Source organism: Gadus morhua, chromosome 9 (genome assembly GCF_902167405.1).
Source record: "Gadus morhua chromosome 9, gadMor3.0, whole genome shotgun sequence".
NCBI lineage: Eukaryota > Metazoa > Chordata > Actinopteri > Gadiformes > Gadidae > Gadus > Gadus morhua.
Window position 1 is genome coordinate 21,668,028 of NC_044056.1, and position 25,193 is coordinate 21,693,220.

Consider the following 25,193-nt stretch of genomic DNA (forward strand, 5'->3'; position numbering starts at 1 on the left):
TTTATTACACACGTGTATGCATTGTACTATATTGCATTAATCACAATCAACCACATTGTAAGCCTTGTAGAGGCCCAACATCTGGAGAGCATTCAGTAGCAGACCTGTTAATGGTGGACATGAAACATACTGTTGCCCGGTCGGCTTAGTGTACCAGATCTCTGCTGTTGTCACTACTGGTAGACGGCTCGGTGCCCTGGTCTCTCCCTCCTTTATTTGGCCTCACTGCGGTTAAACGCTGGAGGTGAGTTTAGTGGGGCTAAGTGGCCCGTGGCAATCACGACTCAATCAACGGCCGGCTTTGAAGACTCTGCAGACGTCCCCGCGGTTAGGGGGCAGAGGCGGTGTTCAGGGGTCTGCACACAGACGGAGGTCAGGCCGAGGCCAGGGGGGGGCGGAGGAGGGCAGGCCAGCCAGGTGGAGGAAAGGGGTCGCCGTCACATGCTAAGGGGTCGGGATCCTGTGGACCGCCCAGTAGCCCATTGGAGTGGGGGTCTGGGGGCAGCCTGGAACCCGGGTTACATTGTGGGTTCTTTCCTCTCTCTTTCCTTAGATGTTGCATCACAAATAAATGTGCTGCTCTTTGTTGTACGTTGTAAATGTTTAATGTGCGTTGGGCAGGATGTAGTGAACGTGAATAGGGCTTTGGAACACTGTTCCTGATTGTATTGAAAAGTAGCATTAACGTATGTGCTTCGATACAATATGCCTGGTTCAACAACATCAGTAACAGACTCAGACAAATGCGTTAATAGGACAGAGAAAGGTATTTCTTGTGAGTTTGTGTGTGTGAGTATGTATTTGTGTGTGTGTGTGTGTGTGTGTGTGTGTGTGTGTGTGTGTGTGTGTGTGTGTGTGTGTGTGTGTGTGTGTGTGTGTGTTGTGTGTTGCGTGCGTGTGTGTGGGTGTGTGTGTGTGTGTGTGCGTGTGTGTGTGTGTGTGTGTGTGTGTTTGCTTGTGTTGGGGGGAGGGGGGAATTCTGACTCGCCTGCATGTGTACTGTCAGAAAGAAAGGTGTCTGTCGGTGTGTGTCGTCTTCTATTGCTGTCTCCTCAAAAGGCCCGCAAGGCACGACTATACAAATACTTTGTAGAATTAGCAAGTGAACGGCTCTTCAATTAGAAGAGACTGACCCAGAGTCAAGGAGACTCCTATTAAATCAGGAAGAGGCAGGGTTTATTCTTATACTATCGAGGATAATAAAACTGCTTGGTTTTAGTCCCGGTCTTGAACTATTTAATATTTTGTGTATTTTATGAGTTTTATTTCTGTTAATGTGTTGTCTCTCTCACTACAGGCCAGTTGCCTTTTGTTGTTTTGTCCATTGCCTCTGTGTGGTTTGCAACGGTGCAATGCTAAGGTTTTGCGTGTAAACCATTAGTTTCAGACCGCGAAGGCTGCGTGACCTATAAAGACGGGTAGGGTAAAAACGCGTTCTCCAACCTCAACGTCTGAATATGTTCTTTGGCAATAAGACCCGAAACCACCAATTTGAGCATTAGAAAATATACCCTTTACCCAAATAGCCTGATGATGACGGCAGCGATCCTGCGTCATATGACGGTATAGTTTCTCTCTGCAAAAACAAAATTGCTAACTTGGATTTATTCTTTGCGTAAATCCAATATTGACCTTAACCCTAACCCTATTGTTTGATAGTTTTGTCATTAGGATGCATTTTGATAACATTTCTACAGAGAAATATCCTTCTTATTTTCATAATCGTCGTTCAGTTAGCGTTTATGATGTTATTGAAGTTTGTTAGTGAATGAGACATTTGTATCATTGCTGTGGTGTTTTCTATGGATGTTGCTACCTTTGAAACCATGTTGCTTGCATATTGTATGAATCACTGTCTTTGCGTTGTGTTGTTATCTGAGCTGTTATGTTGTGTGTTATTTTATGTACATTTGGATGATGTTATTTTAATTAAACGAAGATTTTAGGCCCCCCCAGATTTTAGGGGCTTTCCGACAGAGTAGGATATAAAAGAGACCCCAGCTCACTCCCAACAGTCCTTGACCAGGACCAGGGCCTTTGTACTTCATGCAGACATTAATGCCCTGATTATATAAAAAATACCAGACGTTGATTTCCTACTCCAAAGTAATTCTAGGTTGTTTTTGTATCTTCTATGACCTCTCAGGGAGGGATTGCATCAGTTGATGTAGGGCTAGATCCAACCAATTAATAATCATGTATGTCCTTGAGACCCTCTTCCAAATAAAATAGATAACAGGTCTCTTGCTCTCTCCCAAGTTACCTTATGCCCTATGTGTCACCTGCTCATAACAGCACTTCCTGTTGGACTACAATTCCCTTGTGGATGTAGTAGTCTTTAATGCCCTCTTTGATATGTGAAATATGATATCTTAATATGAAACTGACCCCAGGTCTCAAGCTCACTCCGTGGTTTCCTTGAACCGTCCGTCACCTGCTTGTTAAATATCTTCCTGTTGGGCTACAAACCCCCCCATGTTGATCATTGACAAAGACAATGATTCAAACAACAAGCAAAGGATTTACGTGGTTTCATCGATAGCAGCATCCATAGGAACCACCATAGCAATGATAAAAAACATTTTGTGTACTTACAAACAAACTAAACATATGTTTGAGTTATTATATGTAAAACCATAGATTCACTGAACTTAGGAAAATAAACTTCAAAGGTATCGCTTTTAACCCTGAGAATAAAATGATTATCAGCCACTTTGTTATTTCAGACAGATACTTTGCCGTCTGGTCACAGGGTCTCTTGATTTGCCGTTTTATTGAATGTCTCTTTAACCAGCCGTTGTGGTTCTTCTGACCAGCGAGACGCTCATATTGGTCGTTTTTGGTATTGTCAAACAACCTCTTCTACGTTTAGGTTGGAGGTTGAAGGGAATAATTCTAAGGAAGCGTGTTTCATGGATGGTGCTATTTCTATTTCAAAAGGCTATTTGGTGAGATAACATAGTTTTCTAAACAATTATCAGAAAAGTCTTTGAGTGCGACTGAAAACTATTGTCTAGATGCCTTGCTGAAGGGTTTAAAGAAAAACTTTGAATTCTTCAACCTTGACCCTATTTTCTGATTATTATGGGTCTAGTGGCGCGTTTCCACGGGCGGGTGCGGTTAGGCCCAGTACGATAAGGTGGTGTAGATGCGGTTGCGGTTGGCTTGTTTTACCATCGCCGACAGTACCCTTATGGTATGGCGGGGTTTAAGGGTGCACTCACACTAGGCCATCTGGCCGTGGCCGTGGCCGTTTTCACACCTAACCGTGCTCAAATCTGCCAGTGTGAGTGTGGCCAGTCTGGCCAGGCCAGGCCAACTTGGCTACTTGGGAGAGGTGTGCTGCTACGGTACTGGCTGCCACGGTACAGATGCTAATGAGCCGACACGCGCACACGCAACCTGAGCTGGATGACGTATAGTCCATGCGCCGACCATGGACATAATAAATGCAACGAGCCTTCTTTCCCAATAAACGGTAAACATGGCGTCAAGCGGTTCAACTGTTGGTTCACGTTGGTCCCATAGAGAAAAACCCAGACTGGCGGCAGACTTTATTATGGTCCATGCAGCGGACGCTTGGTGATGACGTGTTACGACGTGATGACGTATGTAAAAGAGCCTACCGTGGCCAGGCCACAGTTGTGAGTGCAGGTCAGAGAACAATGGGGCCAGTTGAGCACGGTTAGGTGTGAAAACGGCCAACGGCCACGGCCAGATGGCCAAGTGTGATGCACCCTAAGCCGAATGGCATTAGCCGCGGCAGCTTCGTAAGCATTTGTGACCTCATAGCAGCACGACACAGTGTAGCCTGCTAATAAAAGCAATGAAAAAGAAGAGCAACAATATTGATGTCCAAGAAGGACGGCAGACTTTTGCGCAACATCTTCTACAATGAACTAAGCTTTCACCGTTGTATAGATAGCTGGATGTAGAGATAGATAGATGTGTAGAACTACCTTGCAGGTACTGTGTTTGTATGATATTATCCCCCGGTTGCACGGAATTGACGATTCTGTCGAACAATCAACGAGTGGAGGAAACGCAAACCGTTCCGAACCTATCCATACCAAACCGAACCGCAACCGCCGGTAGAAACGAGCCATCATGGAATAATGTGGACCAGGGGTCACCAAAACGGTGCCCGCGGGCACCAGGGCGCCCGCAAGGACCATACGAGGCGCCCGCAGGCCTGTTCTAAACATAGCACAACTCATTCGTGAACAACTCTTTCCCACCTTTTTTAAGTCATTGTTGATAATTATTGTGCGAAATCATTAACATGATCAGTTTCTTCACATAGATGAGTATCATTAATCAATATTAATAATATATAACTAAAGGCAAACTGAGCAAATTTGTTATTTCAGAAGAATGTATCAAACTTCGTATGACTCAGTACCCATGAAGTAGCTCTCAGGTTCAAAAAGGTTGGTGACCCCTGATGTGGACAATTAAACCGAAAAGGGTCCAATTATGAGCGAGAACGCTGCCGCCCTAATAATCCACAATCAGGCTGCAGTGTAATCCTTGGGGGTAACACCGCCTGTCAATGTACGTCTTCTAGAAGGGCTTGTTTTTGCTATTGTTTGTTGTTGTTTGTTATTGTGTAAGTCTCGCTCAAGGAGAAGTCTCACCCTGAAACCTTGTTGTTGGGTTGTTGCATGAAATTTCCCTATTGTCCTTACAATCTCGACTGTCCTTCCGCCGAATCCTTTAATTAATAAGAAGCAACACTTAGTGCAGTCCAACACAACAAACTCTCCTCTATCATGTTTCCACCATTCTCTTCCTGAAACAACTCCCCTCTCCTTGAGCGAGATTTGTTTGGGCATAATATCAAACCCAACTAGATCAAGCTAAAGGTAAATAGAAAAAAATGGTCTGTATAATATTGCTAGAATATAGTCTGAGCCTGTGAGTGGTAAAAACAAGCACTGTAAGTAGGTGGACAGGGCGATATCGCCCCAAATTATTCGATTGCAGCCCTTTTTCGTTGATTACGGATGGTTGATTATGGATTACGGACTAAACCAATTCTTGTAATTAAATTAGTCCCTGAGACCCAGATTGATTGGAATATTTGTCCACAAAGTGCCACAAAGGTAAACAATAGCAGTATTGCTATAGTTTAACCACCAACACTTTGTGGGTAAACCTGCTTCCAAAGACCACAAAGTGGTCCATAAAGACCCTATCACATGTCTTAATTACTTGTCAAAAATGTCATATCATTTCAAAAATGTCATATCACATATCAATTCAAAAATGATATGTAATATGTGACATGTGATATGACATTTTTGTGATATGACATTTTCTCAACCTGGGACATTATTTTGTGTACTTCAATGGCGATTCATTGTTATATTTGTGGCTCTTCATCAGACTTCAAGAAGAAGAAGATGCCAGGACATACGATTACAATGGTTTGATCCCCAGAACCAGTCAGCCTGAATCTGCTGTAGTGCAGTTCAGGGTTTCAAACTGGCAACTCACTAGAGCAGTGTAGTATGGACTTCATGGCACGGGAATGTGGCGGCACGCATCCAGAAGACTGACTCTTGTTTCTCCAGGAATATCTGTATGCCATATTCGGTCTTACTTGGTCTTGAAGTGTACTGGTGCACTCAAGCAGGACAAATCTGCTGCTTTGTCTGGTTGTAGCAAACAATGTTGAGGACCCATGTTTATGTTTTAAGACTTCATAGGTTCAGTGGGATGACGATGCCATTATGTGGAATCAACACAAAAAACAAGTCTATGGTCTTCTGAAGATTATTACTTGAATTTAATGGAATTGTACAACGTTTTATGAAGTGTGAATATGTAGCCCACTGTACTGGGCTCCACTTTTGTATTTTGAATTGGATTAATTTGTGATGATAATCGAACACACTGGCATACACTTAAAGTATTTTCAACAGAATTGACTTACACATGAACGCACCCCTGCACACATACACACTCACACACACACACACACACACACACACACACACAAACACACACACACACACACACACACACAAACACACACACACACACACACAACACACACACACATCACAGGATGTGCGTCTTGGTTTCCTACTTGAGGTAAGTTGCTTACTGGGATGTAATGTGGGTATTGCTCTGATCCTACTACGCACACACAAACACTTCCAGGTGTGTATGTGTGTGTGTGGGGAATGTGTGTGTACAGGACGTTTGTGTGTGTGTGTTTGTGTGTGTGTGTGTGTGTGTGTTTGTGTGTGTGTGTGTGTGTGTGTGTGTGTGTGTGTGTGTTGTGTGTGTGTGTGTGTGTGTGTGTGGTGTGTGTGTAACTTGCTTCTGTGTGTCTGTTTGACTAAGGAAGCACAGCAAATCTTTGTACTGCCTTTGTCTTGTCTTTTTCTTACTACTTGTGTTGAGCTGAGACTTAAAGGTGTAATTGCTTTCCAGTCATGGTATCCATTTGGCTTGGAACCAGCCAAATCTGGGTGCTCATGTTGCATTTGCTCTGGCAAATGCTTCTGGCCTACCTTAGCAGACATGGCCTGGGTCAGGCCAATCGCAACCGTTTATCTATTAAGGGGCGGGTTTGATAGGATGACAGAAGAGCAGCCTATGAAAGCACCGATGAGGCCTTTTCATAAACAACCAAAATGGCTCCCGCTAATGTGTCAAACGTTTTGTAGTTCTGACAATATATATATAGATAGGACCCAATGGAAACTACAAATGAAATGAGAGGTTCCATACTAATTCACATTTGTAAACTCTGCCACGCTATGTAGTCAAAAGTCAATTTAAAGTAGGTTATTTATAATTATTATTTATTACACTGTAATTCTTACTGTGTGTCTAATACCATGCCGTCATTTGTTTTTCAATTATTATTTTTTTTTAGAATCGCTTCATTTCAGACACCTAGCTCACAAGTTGTGACCAAACCCAGTGCCCTGATTCCTTCCAGCAGCATGTTTCTCACCGTGTTTGAACCGTCACATGTGGAGACGGTCACGTTCTCTCAAATACTGGGAACATGCACGCACATAGTGTAGACCCTTTACGGTCGTAAGTCTAAAAGATGTGGGAGAGTGGCCGTGTTGTGTGCTGCTTCTTGTGACCTCAACAAGGACAGGGGAGGTGTCTGGACATGGTGAGGAGAAGATCCACCGGCTGTTTCACTCCATCTCTCATGTTTCGACGTGTATCAGCCAGACTTTAGTCTCATCAGTGACTATCGCTATTCCTCAATCTCGTCTGGTGGTCGAGATTCCACATAAAGCATGGTTTTATTGAGACGGATCCCACTCCTCGGTAATGACTGGAGAGAAGACATGGAGAGAGAAAGAGAGACAAACTAAATTCAGATTCCTCTAAATTTGGAAATGCTTCACTTGATGAGGGCTGGAGGTGCTGGTGTGCCTGCATTGCAACAAGGGCCCGATAGGGCCAATAGAGCCACACATTCACACACTCCACAGGCTCCCTTGGGTATCAGGGTAGGATATCCCTTTCGGTCAGAGCATGAGCATGCATACACACACACACACACACACACACCAGAATCCTTGTAACCAGAAGGTTGCTAGTTTGATCCCCGGCTCCTCCTAGCTAAGGGCCAGGGTGGCCCTGAACACGGCTACAAAAGGCAAGGCTTCCCATCGGGAGCAGGTAGGGTGAGGTGCCTTGCCCAGAGGCTGCCTGTTGCCAGGTGTGTTTAACTCTGCCGTCGGTGTGTGAATGTGTGTATGAATGGTTGTAAGTCGCTTTGGACAAAAGCATCCGCCTACTGCCCTAAATAAATTAATATATATAAAATAAAATAAACCTGTGCTCTGTGTGTCTCTTGAATTAATTTCCCCTGAGAGATGACGTGCAGCAGTTTTACCAACCGTATGTAGGGTCACACTAGACCTGGTTGTACATACGGCTCTGTCGCTGAGACTCAAAGTGCTGTGGATTGTCTACTCACACAGAGATAGGCTTACTTATTAATAACCATTGTTTAATATTATAGTTACTCCTCCATGAAAACTCTGCAGCGCTTCCACCTCGTTTAGCAGAGGGACTGACATCATAGACGTCTTCAGTGTGACCGTATACAAAAATAGCCAAATCGGTGTGTCAAAAAGTATGACGTCTTGCGGATTTATGTTTATGTTAGTGGTTAATTTTGGTCCAACGTTAAAGTAAAGAGATCTTTCTACCCATCTTCCACCAGGTAAAGTCAAGCTCACCCGCCAAGATTTGGACACAGCTAGAGCGTGCTCATTCCACATGTCACATGTTCTCTTTCCCTAGGCTATGTTCCAAATATATGAAAAGATAAATGTCTTTGATGGCTCCATGGCATGCAGCCCACACACACCTACATGGGTGTCTATGCTGCAGAGCTTGGCGTGGGCGTTTGGTTGGAGAAAGCAGTCGGTTTTTGTTGCGTGACATGGAGAGGAGCTCTGTGTCTGATGAGCTGCTGTCCTCTGTTCCTGGCCCTGCCTACCACGCCCCACACTGTTTCCTTGTGTGTGTGCGTGTGGTGTGTGTGTGTGTGTGTGCGTGTGTGTGTGTGTGTGTGTGTGGTGTTGTGGTGTGTGTGTGTGGTGTGTGTGTGTGTATGTAAATGACGTCACCCCTGTCATATGGTGGAATGAGGCTGAGTATTTTTTGCCAATGGATATTAAAATGTACTGTATCTTCATCATATTTTGAGTCCCCATCAAAGCGCTTTGTGTGTATCGGTGTATTCATTTACACGGTCATCTATGGATGACGCTGGGATCAAGTTTATGCACAGCGAGGGATCAAACCCCTGCTTCATGTTTGCTGCGGAATGTGAACTGTTTCCAACATCTACCTGTCGTTCAGTCTGCAGAGTCAGTAGTAGATCTGTTCAGTGCCACTCTGGCGTCACTTGAACACAATGTGAATTCAACCTCTGTTCAAAGTCCTCGTAGGAACCATGGATTGGATGTGGAGCGCTGACGGGATTGGTTAATCTGTGAATCTGTTTCCCCGTGGCCCGTCCCCAGGGACCTGTTCCTCTGCAGCATCTGGCTTCTGGTGGCAGCTTGTGAAGCCATGGGCACTGGAGAGGTCGCTGGTCCACACTCGTCCGTCTCTCCCGGCTCCTCAACACTCCTCTCTAAAATGCAGACGGTAAGTGAGTCGTCACCCCGTCTCCATCTTGAACGACAGATAAACTGCACAAACAAACAAAAGTAAAGGCAAAACATAAAAATCACGATGCATCGTTAAGTGATAGCAAGACTGTAGTCATAGTGACCCCTACAGCGGAATATAGCTGGAATAGCGTGAAGGAAAATCATGACGTATGACGTTAGGCTGCTCTGATGTACCACTTCTCCTCCTCTATGATCATTGTTATTTGGCAACTCAAACATGATTTCTCCCTTAACATGATCTCACTCCTGGGTCGGGACCACAGACCGTTACTCCCCCCCCCAGACTATTTGTGTTCTCAAGAAGTGGAAAGTATTACTAAAGCTACTATTTTGATAGGAAATAACACAGTGTTAGTATGGGAGTGACACCCCGTCTTACGACTCACTTTTGATCTGACAGCACGCTACAGAAACAATCTAGAGTCATCTCTGAAGCTATTTGTAGCTCCCAACGCCTGTCTTCACTAGTGCTTCCTGTAGATAGCATGTAGCGAGATGTGCAGTGTAGTAATCTGTAACAGTACGCCGGTGGTGGATGGGAAGCCGGTAACCTCATCTATAGAGTAAGTGCAGTTCTCATATTAATAATGTATTGGATAAAGCAATACGTTTTCTCGACTTCCAACTCGATTATTTCCCTTCTCAAAATGAATCAAGACCACCAGAAGATGTTTCCAGAGAAGCTTCTAACTTGGATTATAGATCCTGTGTTCTCTCTCACTGACATCCTTTCTTATTCATAGTGATTTGATAGTCAAATATCAAACGAAACAATGTTGAGAACATAATCAAGCTATAATAATACACATTTTGCTTATTTTTGATATCGAGAAAATCAGTACGATGCAACAATCTATTATTAGCTTGTCTTGGGGATGACATCGCACGGCGCGGCTATATTTAGCTTGTTGTGTGAGGCGGCCGGCCTCCATTTACTGTCCGAGTGCCCGGTCTGAGGGGGACCCTCCAGGGGGCTAGGGGTCAGACAGCAGGCCCACGCCCATGGGGGATCATGTTGCCCACGGGGGTTGTGATTCCCCCACCGGTGCCCCGGTGTGGGGCCGGAGCCCAGCAGGTCGATGCGAACCGTAGCACCAAGGGCTGTGAGTCTGGGGGGGAACCTGCTATGTTTTGGGGTTTCATTTCTCCTCCGCACCAAGGACCCCCGGAGCTTCTGTCCTCCGACACCCACACAACATCGAGTCATGGAAACAATGCCTAGCAGTTTCCCCCCCCACCCACACACACAACCACACACCAAAAGCACACACAAACGCACACACACACACAACACAACACACACACACACAACACACACACACACACACACACACACACACACACACACAGGGCTACAGAGTTCCAATGGGGATAGTGCACAGGTGTGGGTGAAGGAGGACTACTTCCTGGGCTTCTGTACAGGCAGTGCATGCTGGGTGGTCGTTCTACGGCCATAATGACATCACACCCTGTGATCAGGAAATAAGCAGGACTGTATGTGGCTCTGGTCCAATCAGAGCTGCTCCCAGCTGTGAGTCATCCTGGGGTTGGAAAACACTATGGAGAGGGAGGGAGGGAGGGAGGGAGGGAGGTAGGGAGGGAGGAAGGGAGGGAGGGAGGGACAGAGGGAGGGAGGGAGGGATGGGGGGGAGGGAGGGAGGAACGGAAGGAAGAGAGGGAGGGAGGGAAGGAGGGAGGGCCTGAGGCCAGTGTCAGCCAGAAGGCAGTTAGGCTGACAGACTGTTTAGATTCCGTTGTAGATGTCATATCAGTGCAGCTGGATATTATGGTCTGGCCACGGGGAAGGGCAGGGCTGGAGTGGGAGAGCAAAGGCAGTATACAAAATAAGTGAGAATCCAATTCTTCCAGCGGTTCTCCAGCTGTGTGTGAGTGTACAAGCAGGTGGTTAGCGGACAGTGTTGTGTTTCTCTCCCGTCGGGTTCCTGGGAAGACATGAAGACGTGAAGGCTGGCGTCCACCAAGGCCTCCGCCGCGCCCTGGCCGGTGCATGCGCATGATCACATGACCCTGGACATGGACGCCGTCCTGTCCGACTTTGTTCGGTCCACTGGGGCAGAACCGGGGCTGGCCAGAGACCTGCTGGAAGGTACAGTAAGACTCCCCGTGCGTCAGTCCGCGGTCACGCTGTCGTAGTTCAGTATCTGTGTTCCACTGCGCTGGACGGCTTCCGCCTACACAGAGTCGGTGGAGCGAGGAGAGGAGGAGGAGTGAGTGATGGGGAGGGAGGAGGTGGAGGAGGGTGGACAAAGAGAAAGTGATAAATGAGAACCTGGTGAGAGCAGAGGAGATGAGAGGAGGAGATGAGAGGAGGAGGAGGAGAGGAAAGGTGATGAGAGGAGGAAGAGGAGAAGAGGAGAGGATAGGAGATAAGAGGAGAAGAGGAGAGGATAGGAGATAAGAGGAGGGAAGGAGATGAGAGAAGGATAATGAGCGGAGGAAGAGGAAAGGAGATGAGAGGAGAGGAGAAAGAGGAGGAGGTAAGAGGAGAGGAAAGGAGATGAAAAGAGGAAGAGTAGAGGGAAAGAGAGGATGAGGAGGAGATTGGGAAGGAGAGGAGAAGAGAGGAGAGGAGGAAGAGGAGAATAGAGAGGTGGATATGTGAGGAGAGGAGGAAGAGGGATGGCCAGAGAAGAGGGGGAGGGGGGATTGAGGGGAGGGGAGCCAGCATGCTGATATAGAGGCCCGTGTGACAGTTTTACGAGGACTCTCTCCAGGGAAAGCTTTGTGCCCATTCAGTGGAAGTCATTGAGAAGCCTTCTGGTATTTGTAGAGCTCACATACAATCCCCACTCTGGGAGAGCAACAGCGCAAAAGAGCACTGCAACAAAAAAATAATCCATACATCAGAACTGCAATTGATTTAACACCAGAATAGCACATTTCTGTTTGGGCTTCACCGTGAACCACATGCTAAAAACAGAAAATGTATATAAGCTTGTTGCTTTCCCGTTATGAATCGTGGGCAAAATGTGACGGTATAAGAGCATTTAATTTGTTTAATATTAACAAAGGCCTTTATTTACACTTGCTTGACCGAATACATGTTGACAGTCATTTAGTTATAATGAAACTTTATGTTGTACCCTACAAATAATTTCCTTACATCATGCTATGATAAACAAAGGAATAAAATGAGGATGTTTCAAAGATTCTACATACAGAGAATTGAAGTGTAAATAGTATATAAACCAAACTATCACCGTGATTTTTCCATTTATTTTAAACTATATTATTTAAACCTGCACTATTTACGTTTTTCGATCAGTAACCTCTAGTGGCTTGAGTTGTAGCTACAGGTTTGGCTAGGTTGTTTTCATGCAACTGTCGTCTTCTGAATGTCAAGACTCAAGACCCCACCCCTGGTAGCCTTGACTCTCGGATTGGAGCGTTACATTCTCCAGAAGCTTCAGAGAGATTCTTTAATGGTTTTCATAGCGGCAATAGAAAGGTTACCCAGTGCAGCTTTAAGTCTCCGGCACCATTTACTCTGCAAATTGCATCCACGAGCGTGGCAGGAGATGGAGCACCGTTAATGGCTCTGCTACCTTAACGTTAGCATCAGCCATCAGCAGCGGATATGAAGTCCAGCGCCGTCCAGCGCCGGCGCCGTTCAGGGCCGTGCTGGAGGGGGCCGCCCGACCTCATGATGCCGTGTGTTGTCCAGGTAAGAACTGGGACCTGGGCGCCGCCCTGGGGGACTACGAACAGCTGCGGCAGGTCCACACCGCCAACCTGCCGCCCGTGTTCAACGAGCGCCGCCTCCAGCCCGGCGCCAGGGCCACGCCCACCCACGTCAGCCAGGCCGGCCGGCCGGCCGCGCAGCGGCAGGAGGACAGCGCACAGGGTACAGCGGCGAGGAGCGCTCTCACACACACACACGCACACAGACACACATATAGACGTAGACACGCATACATACCCAGGCACACACACATTCTCAGACACACACACACGTTCTCAGACACACACACACACACGTTCTCAGACACACACACACACATGTTCTCAGACACACACACACACACACACACACGCTTACACACATACACAGACACACATTCTAAGACACACACACATACTCAGACACACACACATACACACAAACACGCACATAGTTAGAAACATACACATACACACACACACACACACGCAAATAAACACACACACATGCTCACACACACTCAGACACGCTGCAAAACCTGAAAGTGTACTAGAGCAGAATGGGCGATAAATGGAATTGATTGAAAACTGCTTTTAAGTCAACATTATTTGGTTTGGTTGTTGTTGAATTCAATCCATAATCCCCTTAAACAGAGAGAGAGAGAGAGAGAGAGAGAGAGAGAGAGAGAGAGAGAGAGAGAGAGAGAGAGAGAGAGAGAGAGAGAGAGAGAGAGAGAGAGAGAGAGAGAGAGAGAGAGAGAGAGAGAGAGAGAGAGAGAGAGAGAGAGAGAGAGAGAGAGGGTAAGAGAGAGAGAGAGAGAGAGAGACAGACAGACAGACAGACAGACAGACAGACAGACAGACAGACAGACAGACAGACAGACAGACAGACAGACAGACAGACAGACAGACAGATATCTACTGTATATAGGCCAATCATTTTTAGCCAAGCAGCTGCTGACGTCTCGTCCTCACACGAAGAACACAATTCATCCACATGCTTCTGCTGGCCTTTCTCCAACATGGAGGAGAAGGCGGTGGACGCACAGACAAGAGAGACACACAAACAAACATGCATCAAAACGACCCAACAGATTGCAAACAGACGCCTCTCTAACGCCCATCTCCTGCCGGTCTCCCCCCTGCCAGAGAAGCGTCTGACGCGGGGGATCTCCCACGCCAGCTCGGCCATCGTGTCTCTGGCCCGCCTGCACGTGGCCAGCGAGCGGGCGGAGCAGATCCCCGTGGAGATGCCCATCTACACCTTCCAGCTGCCCGACCTCAGCGCCTACAGCGAGGACTTCCGCGGCTTCATCGAGAGGGACCTCATAGAGCAGTCCACCATGATGGCTCTGGAGCAGGCCGGTACGCAGTGGAGGAGTGAAGGGAGGGACGCAATCCCCCGGCGGCCATCTTGGCTCTAAACGCTTTAGCCCGGTGTTTAGAAACAAGATTGCCGCAGTGGCCGTAAGATAATAATAAGAGATTTATAAAATCAGACGACGAAATAAGAAACTCTTATGACCCAAAAACCCACGTCATATGAATAAATTATGAAAATAAAATAGAATATTTCGAAGACGACCTGCTGTTATAGAAAACCCAGGACATAACCGAGCTTAAAGTGAAGCTGTGAATTTAGTGAGAGACTATTTGTAAAAACTTGAGCTGCAGTACCCTTCAGATAGATAAGAGTGTGTATACACTCTTATCTAACACAGCTCTAACACAGTTAGAAAGCATCTTCTCGCTTGTTAGTTGTTCTTAATGGGTTGTGTGTGTGTGTGTGTGTGTTCGTGTGCGTGCATGCGTGCGTGCCTGTGTGTGTGTGTGTGTATGCGTGCGTGCGTGCATCTGTGTGTGCGTGTGTATCTGTGTGTCTGTGCGGCGCGTGGGGGCTGTGAGTGAACTCTCCACTGTACATGAACAGAGAGGTGCTTCAGCACATTCTATCACGGCTCCTCTTCCCTCGGGGAGAGAGGATCCCGAGGCCGTCCTCCTCCGGGGCGTGTCACTAGGATCAGGGTAGCGGGGGCCTGCAGGTCAGGCTCTCCGTCATGCGTCCCTCTGCGTTGCAGGACGTCTGAACTGGTGGTCCACCATGTGCTCCAGCTGTAAGAAGCTGCTGCCCCTGGCCACCACCGGGGACGGGAACTGCCTGCTGCACGCCGCCTCCCTGGGTGAGTCCCCCCATTTCCCCTCAGACACCATCCGCATGAGGTCAGAGAGACTGATTTAAAGCAATGTGGAAAGCCATAGGCCGCTATAACACAACTTCATACATTACATTAGTTAGTACATCATTAATAACCTAATATATAACATAATTTATAACATAATTATACGGTCTTATAAATGGTCATGTATCACATTTTTATAACACCATATATAACCTCATATAGAACACAATATCACACTAACACTCTATGCATCCTCCTGTATATGTATGTTCAACATCATATATACCGCTTATATTACCTCATTTATAATAATAAAAAAAAATGATTACACAATTTATAACATTGTGTATAAAGCCATATGTAACATCTTATATAAAATCATATGTACCGTTATTTATCTATATAAATAGGCAGGATAGAAGTGGACGAGAGAGGATAGAAGTGGACGAGAGTCAAGAGGGATTCTCCATGAATCCAACGCTAGACCAGCTAGTACTTTGTGGTTTGTGTTGTCCTGGTCGTTTTCTGCGGGTGAATAAGAAGACATGTTTTTTTTATGGCATTATATTAATTAAATCTAAAACCACCGAGGTGAAAAAGGCTATTTTATGTCCGCTGATGGTCGTTCCCTCCTGCATCGTCATGAAACACTGCTGTCTGTGCCATCATAGCGGCCATACTGGTAATAAACACGCTGTGTGCACTAGACGCCTTTTTAAAAAACTGCAGACCTTCTGGAGGATCTCGGCAGCTGCCGCATTTCGTGCAGCTCAGCGATGGTGGATCGGCTCTGAAAGGAGGTCATTCACCCCCATGCATAATACACTGTCTAGCCACTCTGCCCCTGGTGCTCAGGCATGGTACTGCAGCCTTTTTCTCGTCACAGCTCTCTCTTGATAATAGCTCTGGTCATTTATAAAGCCATATATAAGGTCCTCTTTGCCATAACGCCGTATATACAATCACATTTACCATTATATTTAAATTCATAAAAAAACAGCAAGTCATAGATTCCGGGTTTGATATACCATCTCTCTCCGACATAAATACTTAATACTTAAAGTGTTTCTTTGTGTTTCCTTACTGAACGCATGGTGGGTGACCCTTACCATGCCCCCCCCCCCCCCCCCCCCCCCGCAGCAGGTAGTGTGTCCCCCACGCGCCCCCCCAACATGGTGTGTGTTGTGCGTTCCTCAGGGATGTGGGGCTTCCACGACCGGGACCTGATGCTGAGGAAGTCGCTGTACGCCATGATGCAGAGCGGCACGGAGCAGGCCGCCCTGAAGCGGCGCTGGCGCTGGCAGCAGACGCAGCAGAACAAGGAGGTCAGAGCGGCAGCCTGAAGGAGCTCCCACAATGCCTTTCACCCGCACACACCCGCGTGGACTCTTAAAGTGTTGTGAGGAAAGCTGCGGTATACGCTAGCCCAGGGGTCACCAACACGGCACCCGCAAGGACCACATGAGGCGCCCGCAGGCCTGTTCTAAACATAGCACTACTTATTCTGGAACAACTCTTTCCCCCCTTTTTTAAGTCATCGTTGATAATTATTGTGAGAAATCATTAACATGACTTAATTAATTAACATGTTTCACATAGATGAGTGTCATTAATCATCATTAATAGTAATATATAACTAAAGGCAAACTGAGCAAATTTGTAATTTCAGAAAAGTGTATCAAACGGGGTGCCCTTCGTATGACTCAGTACCCATGAAGTAGCTCTCAGGTTCAAAAAGGTGGGTGTCCCCTGCGCTAGCCTTTGAGGACCTGTACCTCCTGGTCTTTGAACTGCATGTAGAACAGCCCAATAAGGATCCTGGATGTCAAACGTTACTTTATACGCTGTGGTCCAGCGCCCGTGTTCTCGTTTGTTGTCTGCCTTACACAAGCCAGGGCTCAATACTTCATTGCACTGGCCCGTCGTACGTCCGCAGATGAAGATAACTCAGGGTGTTGGTGTGAAGGAGCCGAGCGCAGCGGAAGCGCTGGTCGTGAGGGGGGGTTCTGATGTGTGGGTGTGCGGTGCGGGTGGAAAATAACCTGCTCACTGGGGACGGCAGAAGTAGAAGAAAAAGAAGAAGAAGAGATCTACAATAATAATAATAGGCGATGTGTGGGCGGGCTGCAGCACGTGCTCACCACAATTTCCATTTTCCTTCCTGTGTGTTTGTGTGTGGATGCCCGTGTGTGTGTGTGTGTGTGTGTGCGTGCGTGCAGTCGGGCCTGGTTTACACGGAGGAGGAGTGGGAGAGAGAGTGGAGCGAGCTGCTGAAGCTGGCCTCCAGCGAACCACGCACTCACCTCAGCAAGAGCGGAGCCACCGGCGGAGGGTGGGCAACATCCTCTCAGTCGCCCAGACGCTTAATCCCCCAATGCCCCAATCTAGACTCGGTCCTCGTCACGCACGCAAACACACACGCTCACACAGACACACACACACACACACACGCACAGACACATGCACGTGCGCACACACGTGTGACACGCTTAGAGACACACGCACAAACATGCGCGTGCACAGACAAACACACACGCTTAGAGACACACGCACAAACACGCAAGCGCGCACAGCAGAGATGGAAATTAACTTTTTTGCCCACCAGCCACTGTGGCAGGTAGATTTAAAAATCTACCAGCCACTCATCTTTTTTACCAGCCACTTTTTATAAGATATATATTTTTTTAATATATGCGTACATTTTAAACAATATAATAGTAACAATAGATAAGAAAAGTGTTTTTCATACACATCAGTTGGTGTTACGATGACAAGTTTGGGGATAATTCATCTATACAAAGTATTTTCATTAAAAAACGAATTGACATATTAATAATAAAACAACATGCATGGCTACACCATCATAAGTCAATAGGAACATTTGTTTTTTTGTATTTACATGTGACTGCATACAAATGTGTCCACACAGACATGGTAACTAACGTATGATAGTAAGCATTATATGCCCTTAACACTAATATTCAGAAGAAAATATGTGTGGCATTCAGTCCAATGCTGAAAATATATCTGTGGCATTCAGTAGGCCAATGCTGCGGTAAAGTGTGTAAATTATGACCAAGTGTTTCTTTCTGTTCAATAGATAGAACTTTATCAATCCCCTGTAGGAGAAATTTGTTAATGTTTGTCCCTATAAAACAATAATGGTAAAATAATAAATACAAAACACGACGGTAACTGAGTAGGTCAAACCGTCCAATCTGAAGGCTCTACTTAACCACTCCCCCTAGCCCTACTCACTTCCACCAATGCGAAGCGAACAGAACTGAGTAGGGGAGGGCGTAGCCTAACTAGTTTGTGAACGACCCAGAGAAACGCAACTCAAATTCAATGTGAACATACAGGTGCTGGTCAAATTATTAGAATATCATGAAAAAGTTGATTTATTTCAGTAATTATATTCAGAACGTGAAACTTACATATTATATCAATTCATTACACACAGAGTGATATATTTGAAATGTTTATTTCTTTTAATTTGGATGATTAGTACTGACAATTACTGAAAATCCCAAATTCAGTATCTCAGAAAATTAGAATATTAGTTACGACTAGTACAAAAAATGATTTTTTAGAAATGTGGGCCAACTGAAAAGTATGAACATGGAAAGTTTCAGCATGTATGGCAATCAATACTTAGTTGCAGCTCCTTTTGCCTGAATTGCTGCAGCAATACGGCGTGGCATGGAGTCGACCAGTCTGTTGCACTCCTCAGGTGTTATGAGAGCCCAGGTTGCTTTAATAGTGGCCTTCAGCTCTTCAGCATTGTTGGGTCTGGCATCTCGCATCTTCCGCTTCACAATACCCCATAGGTTTTCTATGGGGTTAAGGTCAGGTGAGTTTGCAGGCCAATCAAGAAGAGGGATACCATGGTCCTTAAACCAGGTACTGGTAGATTTGGCACTGTGTGCAGGTGCCAAGTCATGTTGGAAAATGAAATCGTCACCTCCATAAAGTTGGTCCGCGGCAGGCAGCATAAAGTGTTCTAAAACTTCCTGGTAGACTGCTGCATTGACCCTGGACCTCAGGAAACACAGTGGACCAACAGCAACAGATGACATGGCACCCCAGACCATTACTGACTGTGGAAATTTTACACTGGACTTCAGGCAACGTGGATTCTGTGCCTCTCCTGTCTTCCTCCAGACTCTGGGACCTTGATTTCCAAAGGAGATACAAAATTTACTTTCATCTGAAAACATAACTTTGGACCACTCAGCAGCAGTCCAGTCCTTTTGTCTTGAGCCCAGGCGAGACGCTTTTGACGTTGTCTCTTATTCAAGAGTGGCTTTACACGAGGAATGCGACAGCTGAAGCCCATATCTTGCATACGTCGGTGTGTGGTGCTTCTTGAAGCACTGACTCCAGCTACAGTCCACTCTTTGTGGATCTCCCCCACATTTTTGAATCGGTTTTGTTTGACAATCCTCTCCAGGGCGCGTTTATCCCTCTTGCTTGTACACTCTTTTCTACCACATCTTTTTCTTCCCTTCGCCTCTCTATTAATGTGCTTGGACACAGAGCTCTGGGAACATCCAACCTCTTTGGCAATGACCTTTTGTGTCTTGCCCTCCTTCTTTAAAGTATCAATGGTCATCTTTTGGACAGTTGTCAAGTCAGCAGTCTTCCCCATGATTGTGTGTCATACAGAATCAAAACGAGAGACCATTTAAAGGCTTTTCCAGGTGTTTTGAGTTAGTTAGCTAATTAGAGTGTGGCACCAGGTGTCTTCAATATCTGACCTTTTCACCATATTCTAATTTTCTGAGATGTTGAATTTTGGGTTTTCATTGGTTGTCAGCTATAATCATATTCTTTTTGGCAAAAAACACTTATAATGTATCAGTCTGTTTGGAATGAATGTATACATTCTACAGGTTTGACTTTCTAAATGGAATTAATGAAATAAATCAACTTTTTCATGATATTCTAATAATATGACCAGCACCTGTATATGAGGCTTTAATAAAATCCCGGACGATTTTGAAATTCCGACACACATTTTTTAAAAGTGTGTCAAAAAAAGGGCATGTCCGGGCAAAAGAGGACGTCTGGTTACCCTACCGTGTGGCGTGTGAGCGTGTGCATGGGTTGAATTGCGTGTGTCTAACGCCGAACGCGTGAGACTTGAGAGCCCTGTTACAGATATTATCCCGGATATTGACAGTCGCAGTTCAGCAAAAGAGGCGTAGAGGAAGAAGGGGCCCGGATGTTGACAGTAATGGTTGTGGAACTGTGCAGCGCCGTATAACGAATGTATTAGATATGCAAATTTGATCGGACCTGACTGGAAAGTATTACCCGCCACAGTGGCGGGTGAAGTGACACAATTCACCCGCCACCATACAAATCCACCCGCAAAATGGCGTGGTGTTAATTTCCATCCCTGGCGCCGCACGCACACACACAACACACACACACACACACACACACACACACACACACACACACACACACACACACACACACACACCACACACACACACACACACACACACACACACACACACTAATGTAAACTTACACACACACATGTATACACGCACAGACACACACACCCACAGACAGACACACTAAGACACGCACCCACACACACCTTCACACACTGACACACACACACACACACCCACACACACACACACACACACACACACACACACCACACACACACACACACACACACAACACACACACACCACACACACACACACGTGTGTGTAGTGTAAATAGTCCGACCTATCCAACTTTACAAGGTTATTGAGACCATTTGAGTTAATAAAGAATCAACGGATCAACAAAAATACTCATTGACACCAACTTTACAACTGCATTGAGCCAGTTAAGCCACTTATACACACCAGAGTACTTGAAACTGAAGGAAACATGAGTCCACTCTTTCAGAGTAGCGCCTCCCCCTGCTGGTTCTCTTTGGTATTGCTGGTCTGGATGTGACTTACAGCAGCATGCCTTTAAGTGAGCTTGTTCAATCATGTGATTATGTTTTTATTATTGTGGAATAATGTAAGGTTTATCTAGAAACCTGGGGCCATCGGTTAAATCTGCTTGGCTTACTCCTTCCAATACAGTAAAACTCTTTGGCTGTCACTCACTGTTACCCATTAGCTAGTCACGCAGATGGAGCACACAGAGGCACGCCCACAGACCATACCCACACACACACACACACACACACCACACACCACACACACACACACACACACACACACACACACACACACACACACACACACACACACACACACACACACCCACAGACTACAGCCACAAACACACACAAACACACACACACACACACACACACACACACACCATACACCACACACACAACACACACACACACACACACACACACACACACACACACACACACACACACACACACACAAACACACCAGACTACATACACACACACAAACAAAATAAACATATACACAAAAAAAGGTTTCTATTTATGCAAAATATAGCCCGGCAGGTAAACAGTAAGGATGATCGTTTGTGTTTAATTAGATAAACATTAGCTTTAGCTGGCAGCATGGAAGGAGCTCACACATCATTCAGTTATTCAGCTAGGTGGGGGTGGAGGGGGGAGGGGGTTACCTACCACAAGGGGGCTGCTGCTGTGAAGAGGCCTGACTACCGCATCCAAACGCAACAATCTGCCGTGTCCTAATGTGGCGTGGTGCGTGGGGATTTGGATATTAAGCGGCTCTTCATTAGCGCCAATTTGGCAGCATGGGCGTTTATGTGTTTACGGGTTTATGTGTTTGCATGTTTATGTGTTTGTTTGTTTATGTGTTTGTGCGTTTACATTATTACGTGTTTACGTGTTTATGTGTTTGTGTGTTTACGTGTTTGTGTTTCACGCGTTAATCGGCCCAGCTCGCTCTCTTTCTCGCTCGCTCTCCGTCGTCCTCGTTCCATTGCTCTGTTTCTGTTCCTCTGGGATTTGCATAAATAGATGGGGTTGTAAATAGTGTGGGACGGTTGATATACCAGATGATGAGTAACCGCTGAAGAATGAGATACGGTTTAATATAGGTAGTGGTTTGTAACAATTAAAGCAATTTATGGGAATCCTCATAACAGTCCAATGCAGTGGCTCTGAAATTAAATTGTGTGTTTGTGTGTGTGTGTGTATGTTTGTGTGAACATGTGTGTGTCTGTGTGTGTGTCTCTGTATGTTTCTGTGTGTGTGTTTGGGTGCACGCACAATATGTGTGTGTGAATGTGTGTGTTTTTTGCTGTGTTTGTCTGTGTGTGTGTTTTTCTTTGTCCCTGTGTGTGTGTTTGTTGGTGTGTGCGTGTGTTTCTGTGTGTGTGTTTTTGTGTTTGTATACGTGTGTGTGCGTGTGTGTGCGTGTGTGTGTGTGCAGGGTGGATAACTCTGAGGAGCCGGTGTACGAGAGCCTGGAGGAGTTCCATGTGTTCGTTCTGGCCCACGTGCTGCGCAGGCCCATCGTGGTGGTGGCCGACACCATGCTCCGGGACTCCGGGGGAGAAGGTAGGCTCCGTCCATCTGGCCCTGGGGGCTTTAACACATGAGCCACCACAAATAATTATGAAACAAACTCATAATCTTTTGATAACATGCCTGGGTGGCGGGCCATTGTGAGACTTGTTTAATACACTCTGAACTTCTTGTTTTGAAAGATTGAATACTTTAACAGGATAGGCCAAAAAACAACACAGGAGCAATTTGCTCAATAATGGTCTCTACACTCTCCATGCATAAATCACCCAGTGACCTATCCGTTGATAGGTCTCATTGGCTTTCCTTACAGTCACACTACATGCGTCCGTCGACGGATCTCATTGACTTTGCATGGGGCGCTCTCCAAATGCATTGTGGGTCCGTCCGTTATGTCGGCTCTGTGGTTTTTAGTCACCTGATTTCTTATATTTATATCCACACATCGGCTTTGTTAGCGGGAAGTGATTTGATTGGATGCAGGCTGCGTCTACAAAGACTAGTCCCCTGTACATTAGACACGCCCCCTGTCATCCGTCGACGGACGCATGTAGTGTGAATGTAAGGTTACTATCAGGGCTGCAGTGTGGTCTGCACTGGTGTGGACGTAGTGTGGCTGTTGGCTTTCATTGAGACGCTGTATCTTGAATGGTGCCTGAAGAAGGACAGACGGGACAGACAGAAGCACCGACAGAAACACAGACGGAACGACGATACATTTTCAAACAAATAAACGGAGGCCCTCTGACAATGTGTATTTCCTGCCTGGGACCAACAAAGTACCATCTTGTCTTATCTTGTAAGATTAAATCAATTCAATATAATATTATACGTTGTGGAATGGATGCGTGGATCATAGCTTGTTTAAGCAGCCTCACCTGTTGACTGATTAACTGACTGGACTGTGAGGGTGAGGCTGCACACCTGTTGTACATTGAGCAATCAACGGGCAGCAGGTTAAACTAGCCAACTCCTAACTCAGGGACGATCTGGCACATGGCACCACGGTACACCTCCTAATCAGCATCAACACAATGCTGGTTAAACCTGTGCACGTTGATTGCCCAATGCAGAACAGGTGTGCAGCCTCACCCACCCAGAGTCCGATCAGTCCGACTCAGGCTGGGTGAGGCTGCTTGAAGGCTCTTCCCTTTGCTTTAGGCCCCGTTTACACGAAGGGAAAACGCAGATATTTCCACGCGGTTTTGCCTCAAATTTACACGAAAACGCAGTTTTTGTCAAAGAAAACGATCATTTCTAAAAAATCCGGCCAAAGTAGAGATTTCTGAAAACGCTGGTTATGTGTTGTCGTGTCAACGGGGAGAAACAGGGTTTTAGGTTCTGAAGCGTCACATTATGCACCAGGAAATGCTTAACGTCATAGGAGCGCCCTATGTTTACAGTTTGTTTGTTACAGGAAGACGCTTGTGTTATTCATTGTTGTTGATTCTGAGGATTCTGATTGGCTTGCATGGCTTTATCCTTCTCCCTACACTGCCGCCCATAGGTTTGCCATAGTTATAATGGCGCTCGACGGCGTATTTATGTGTTTTGATGTAAACGACAACTTTTTTGAAAACGATGTGTGCACAATGTTATTTTTGAAAACGGAGGGGGGGAAATATTAGTTTCTATAAATACCCTGCTACGTATAAACGTGACCTTAGACTGTTATATGCCGCATGTATATGTTTTACGTCTTCTAAGCTAGAAAGTCAGAGCCATGGGGAGTGTTCAAGCCCAACGAGAATGCCCCTTGCTAAGTGCGTGAAACAGCTCATTTAGGCTCAAACTTTACTTCTGTGATAGTGTGACGTACTCCCGGCCTACATTGTTTACAACTTCTCATGGGTGTGAATCTGCAGATCCTGGTGCAAAGGCGTCCAACCAATCACATCAGACTGGGCTACTTTGGAGGGGAGCCTTAACGCGACATGATACAAATAAGAAATAGGTTTTGCAGAAATAAGCAGTGAATAATAAGGCGTATTTCACAGGGATATAACCCTATTCTAGTAGTATCCCTGAATATATTTATTAACCCTAAAAAGCATGATATGGGATCTTTAAACCAGCCACCATCCAAACACATGGGTGTGGATTTCAGAGCACAAGTACAGGGAAACAAAGACTGATAAATGACCGTATTGGAAAACCTCTAATAAAAGCATCTGACCTAGACGTCTCCTCGTTGTACCCCCACTGCAGCGTTCGCCCCTATCCCGTTCGGGGGGCTGTACCTGCCCCTGGAGGTCACCCCCAGCCGCTGCCACTGCTCCCCGCTGGTGCTGGCCTACGACCAGGCACACTTCTCTGCCCTGGTGTCCATGGAGCAGAGGGACCAGCAGAGGGAACAAGGTGACCGGAGCACACACGCACGCACGCACGCACGCACGCACGCACGCACGCACGCACGCACGCACGCACGCACACGCACACGCACGCACACACACGTTGCGTCAGTGTGGTGTGATGCTGCTCATCAGGTCTCTCTTGGAGAAGCGGGGCTTAAGCCTTGATGAGACTCACACATGCTCGTAGTAAACTGGGGTGCGCGAGCCAACGACATCCCCTCCAACAAAACCGAACCCACGCATCTGAAGCCCCGCCCCCCGCACCTCAATGTTTTTCAACCCTGGCTACGGCCCTGGA

The 25,193-nt window shown here is 46.3% G+C and overlaps 1 protein-coding gene across 2 annotated transcripts in view; it reads left to right on the plus strand.

Moving 5' to 3' along the window:
- Window positions 1-25,193, plus strand: part of otud7a (OTU deubiquitinase 7A) — a 35,510-nt gene that overhangs the window by 1,489 nt on the left and 8,828 nt on the right. The window contains exons 2-10 of one of the 2 annotated variants that reach the window (XM_030366364.1): window positions 9,021-9,147; window positions 11,125-11,280; window positions 12,859-13,038; window positions 14,004-14,219; window positions 14,933-15,034; window positions 16,232-16,359; window positions 17,254-17,366; window positions 22,447-22,574; window positions 24,750-24,899. In XM_030366364.1, the coding sequence (XP_030222224.1) occupies window positions 11,196-11,280; window positions 12,859-13,038; window positions 14,004-14,219; window positions 14,933-15,034; window positions 16,232-16,359; window positions 17,254-17,366; window positions 22,447-22,574; window positions 24,750-24,899 (1,102 nt within the window). In that variant the 5' untranslated portion in view covers window positions 9,021-9,147; window positions 11,125-11,195. The other variant, XM_030366365.1, reaches the window with a different exon arrangement.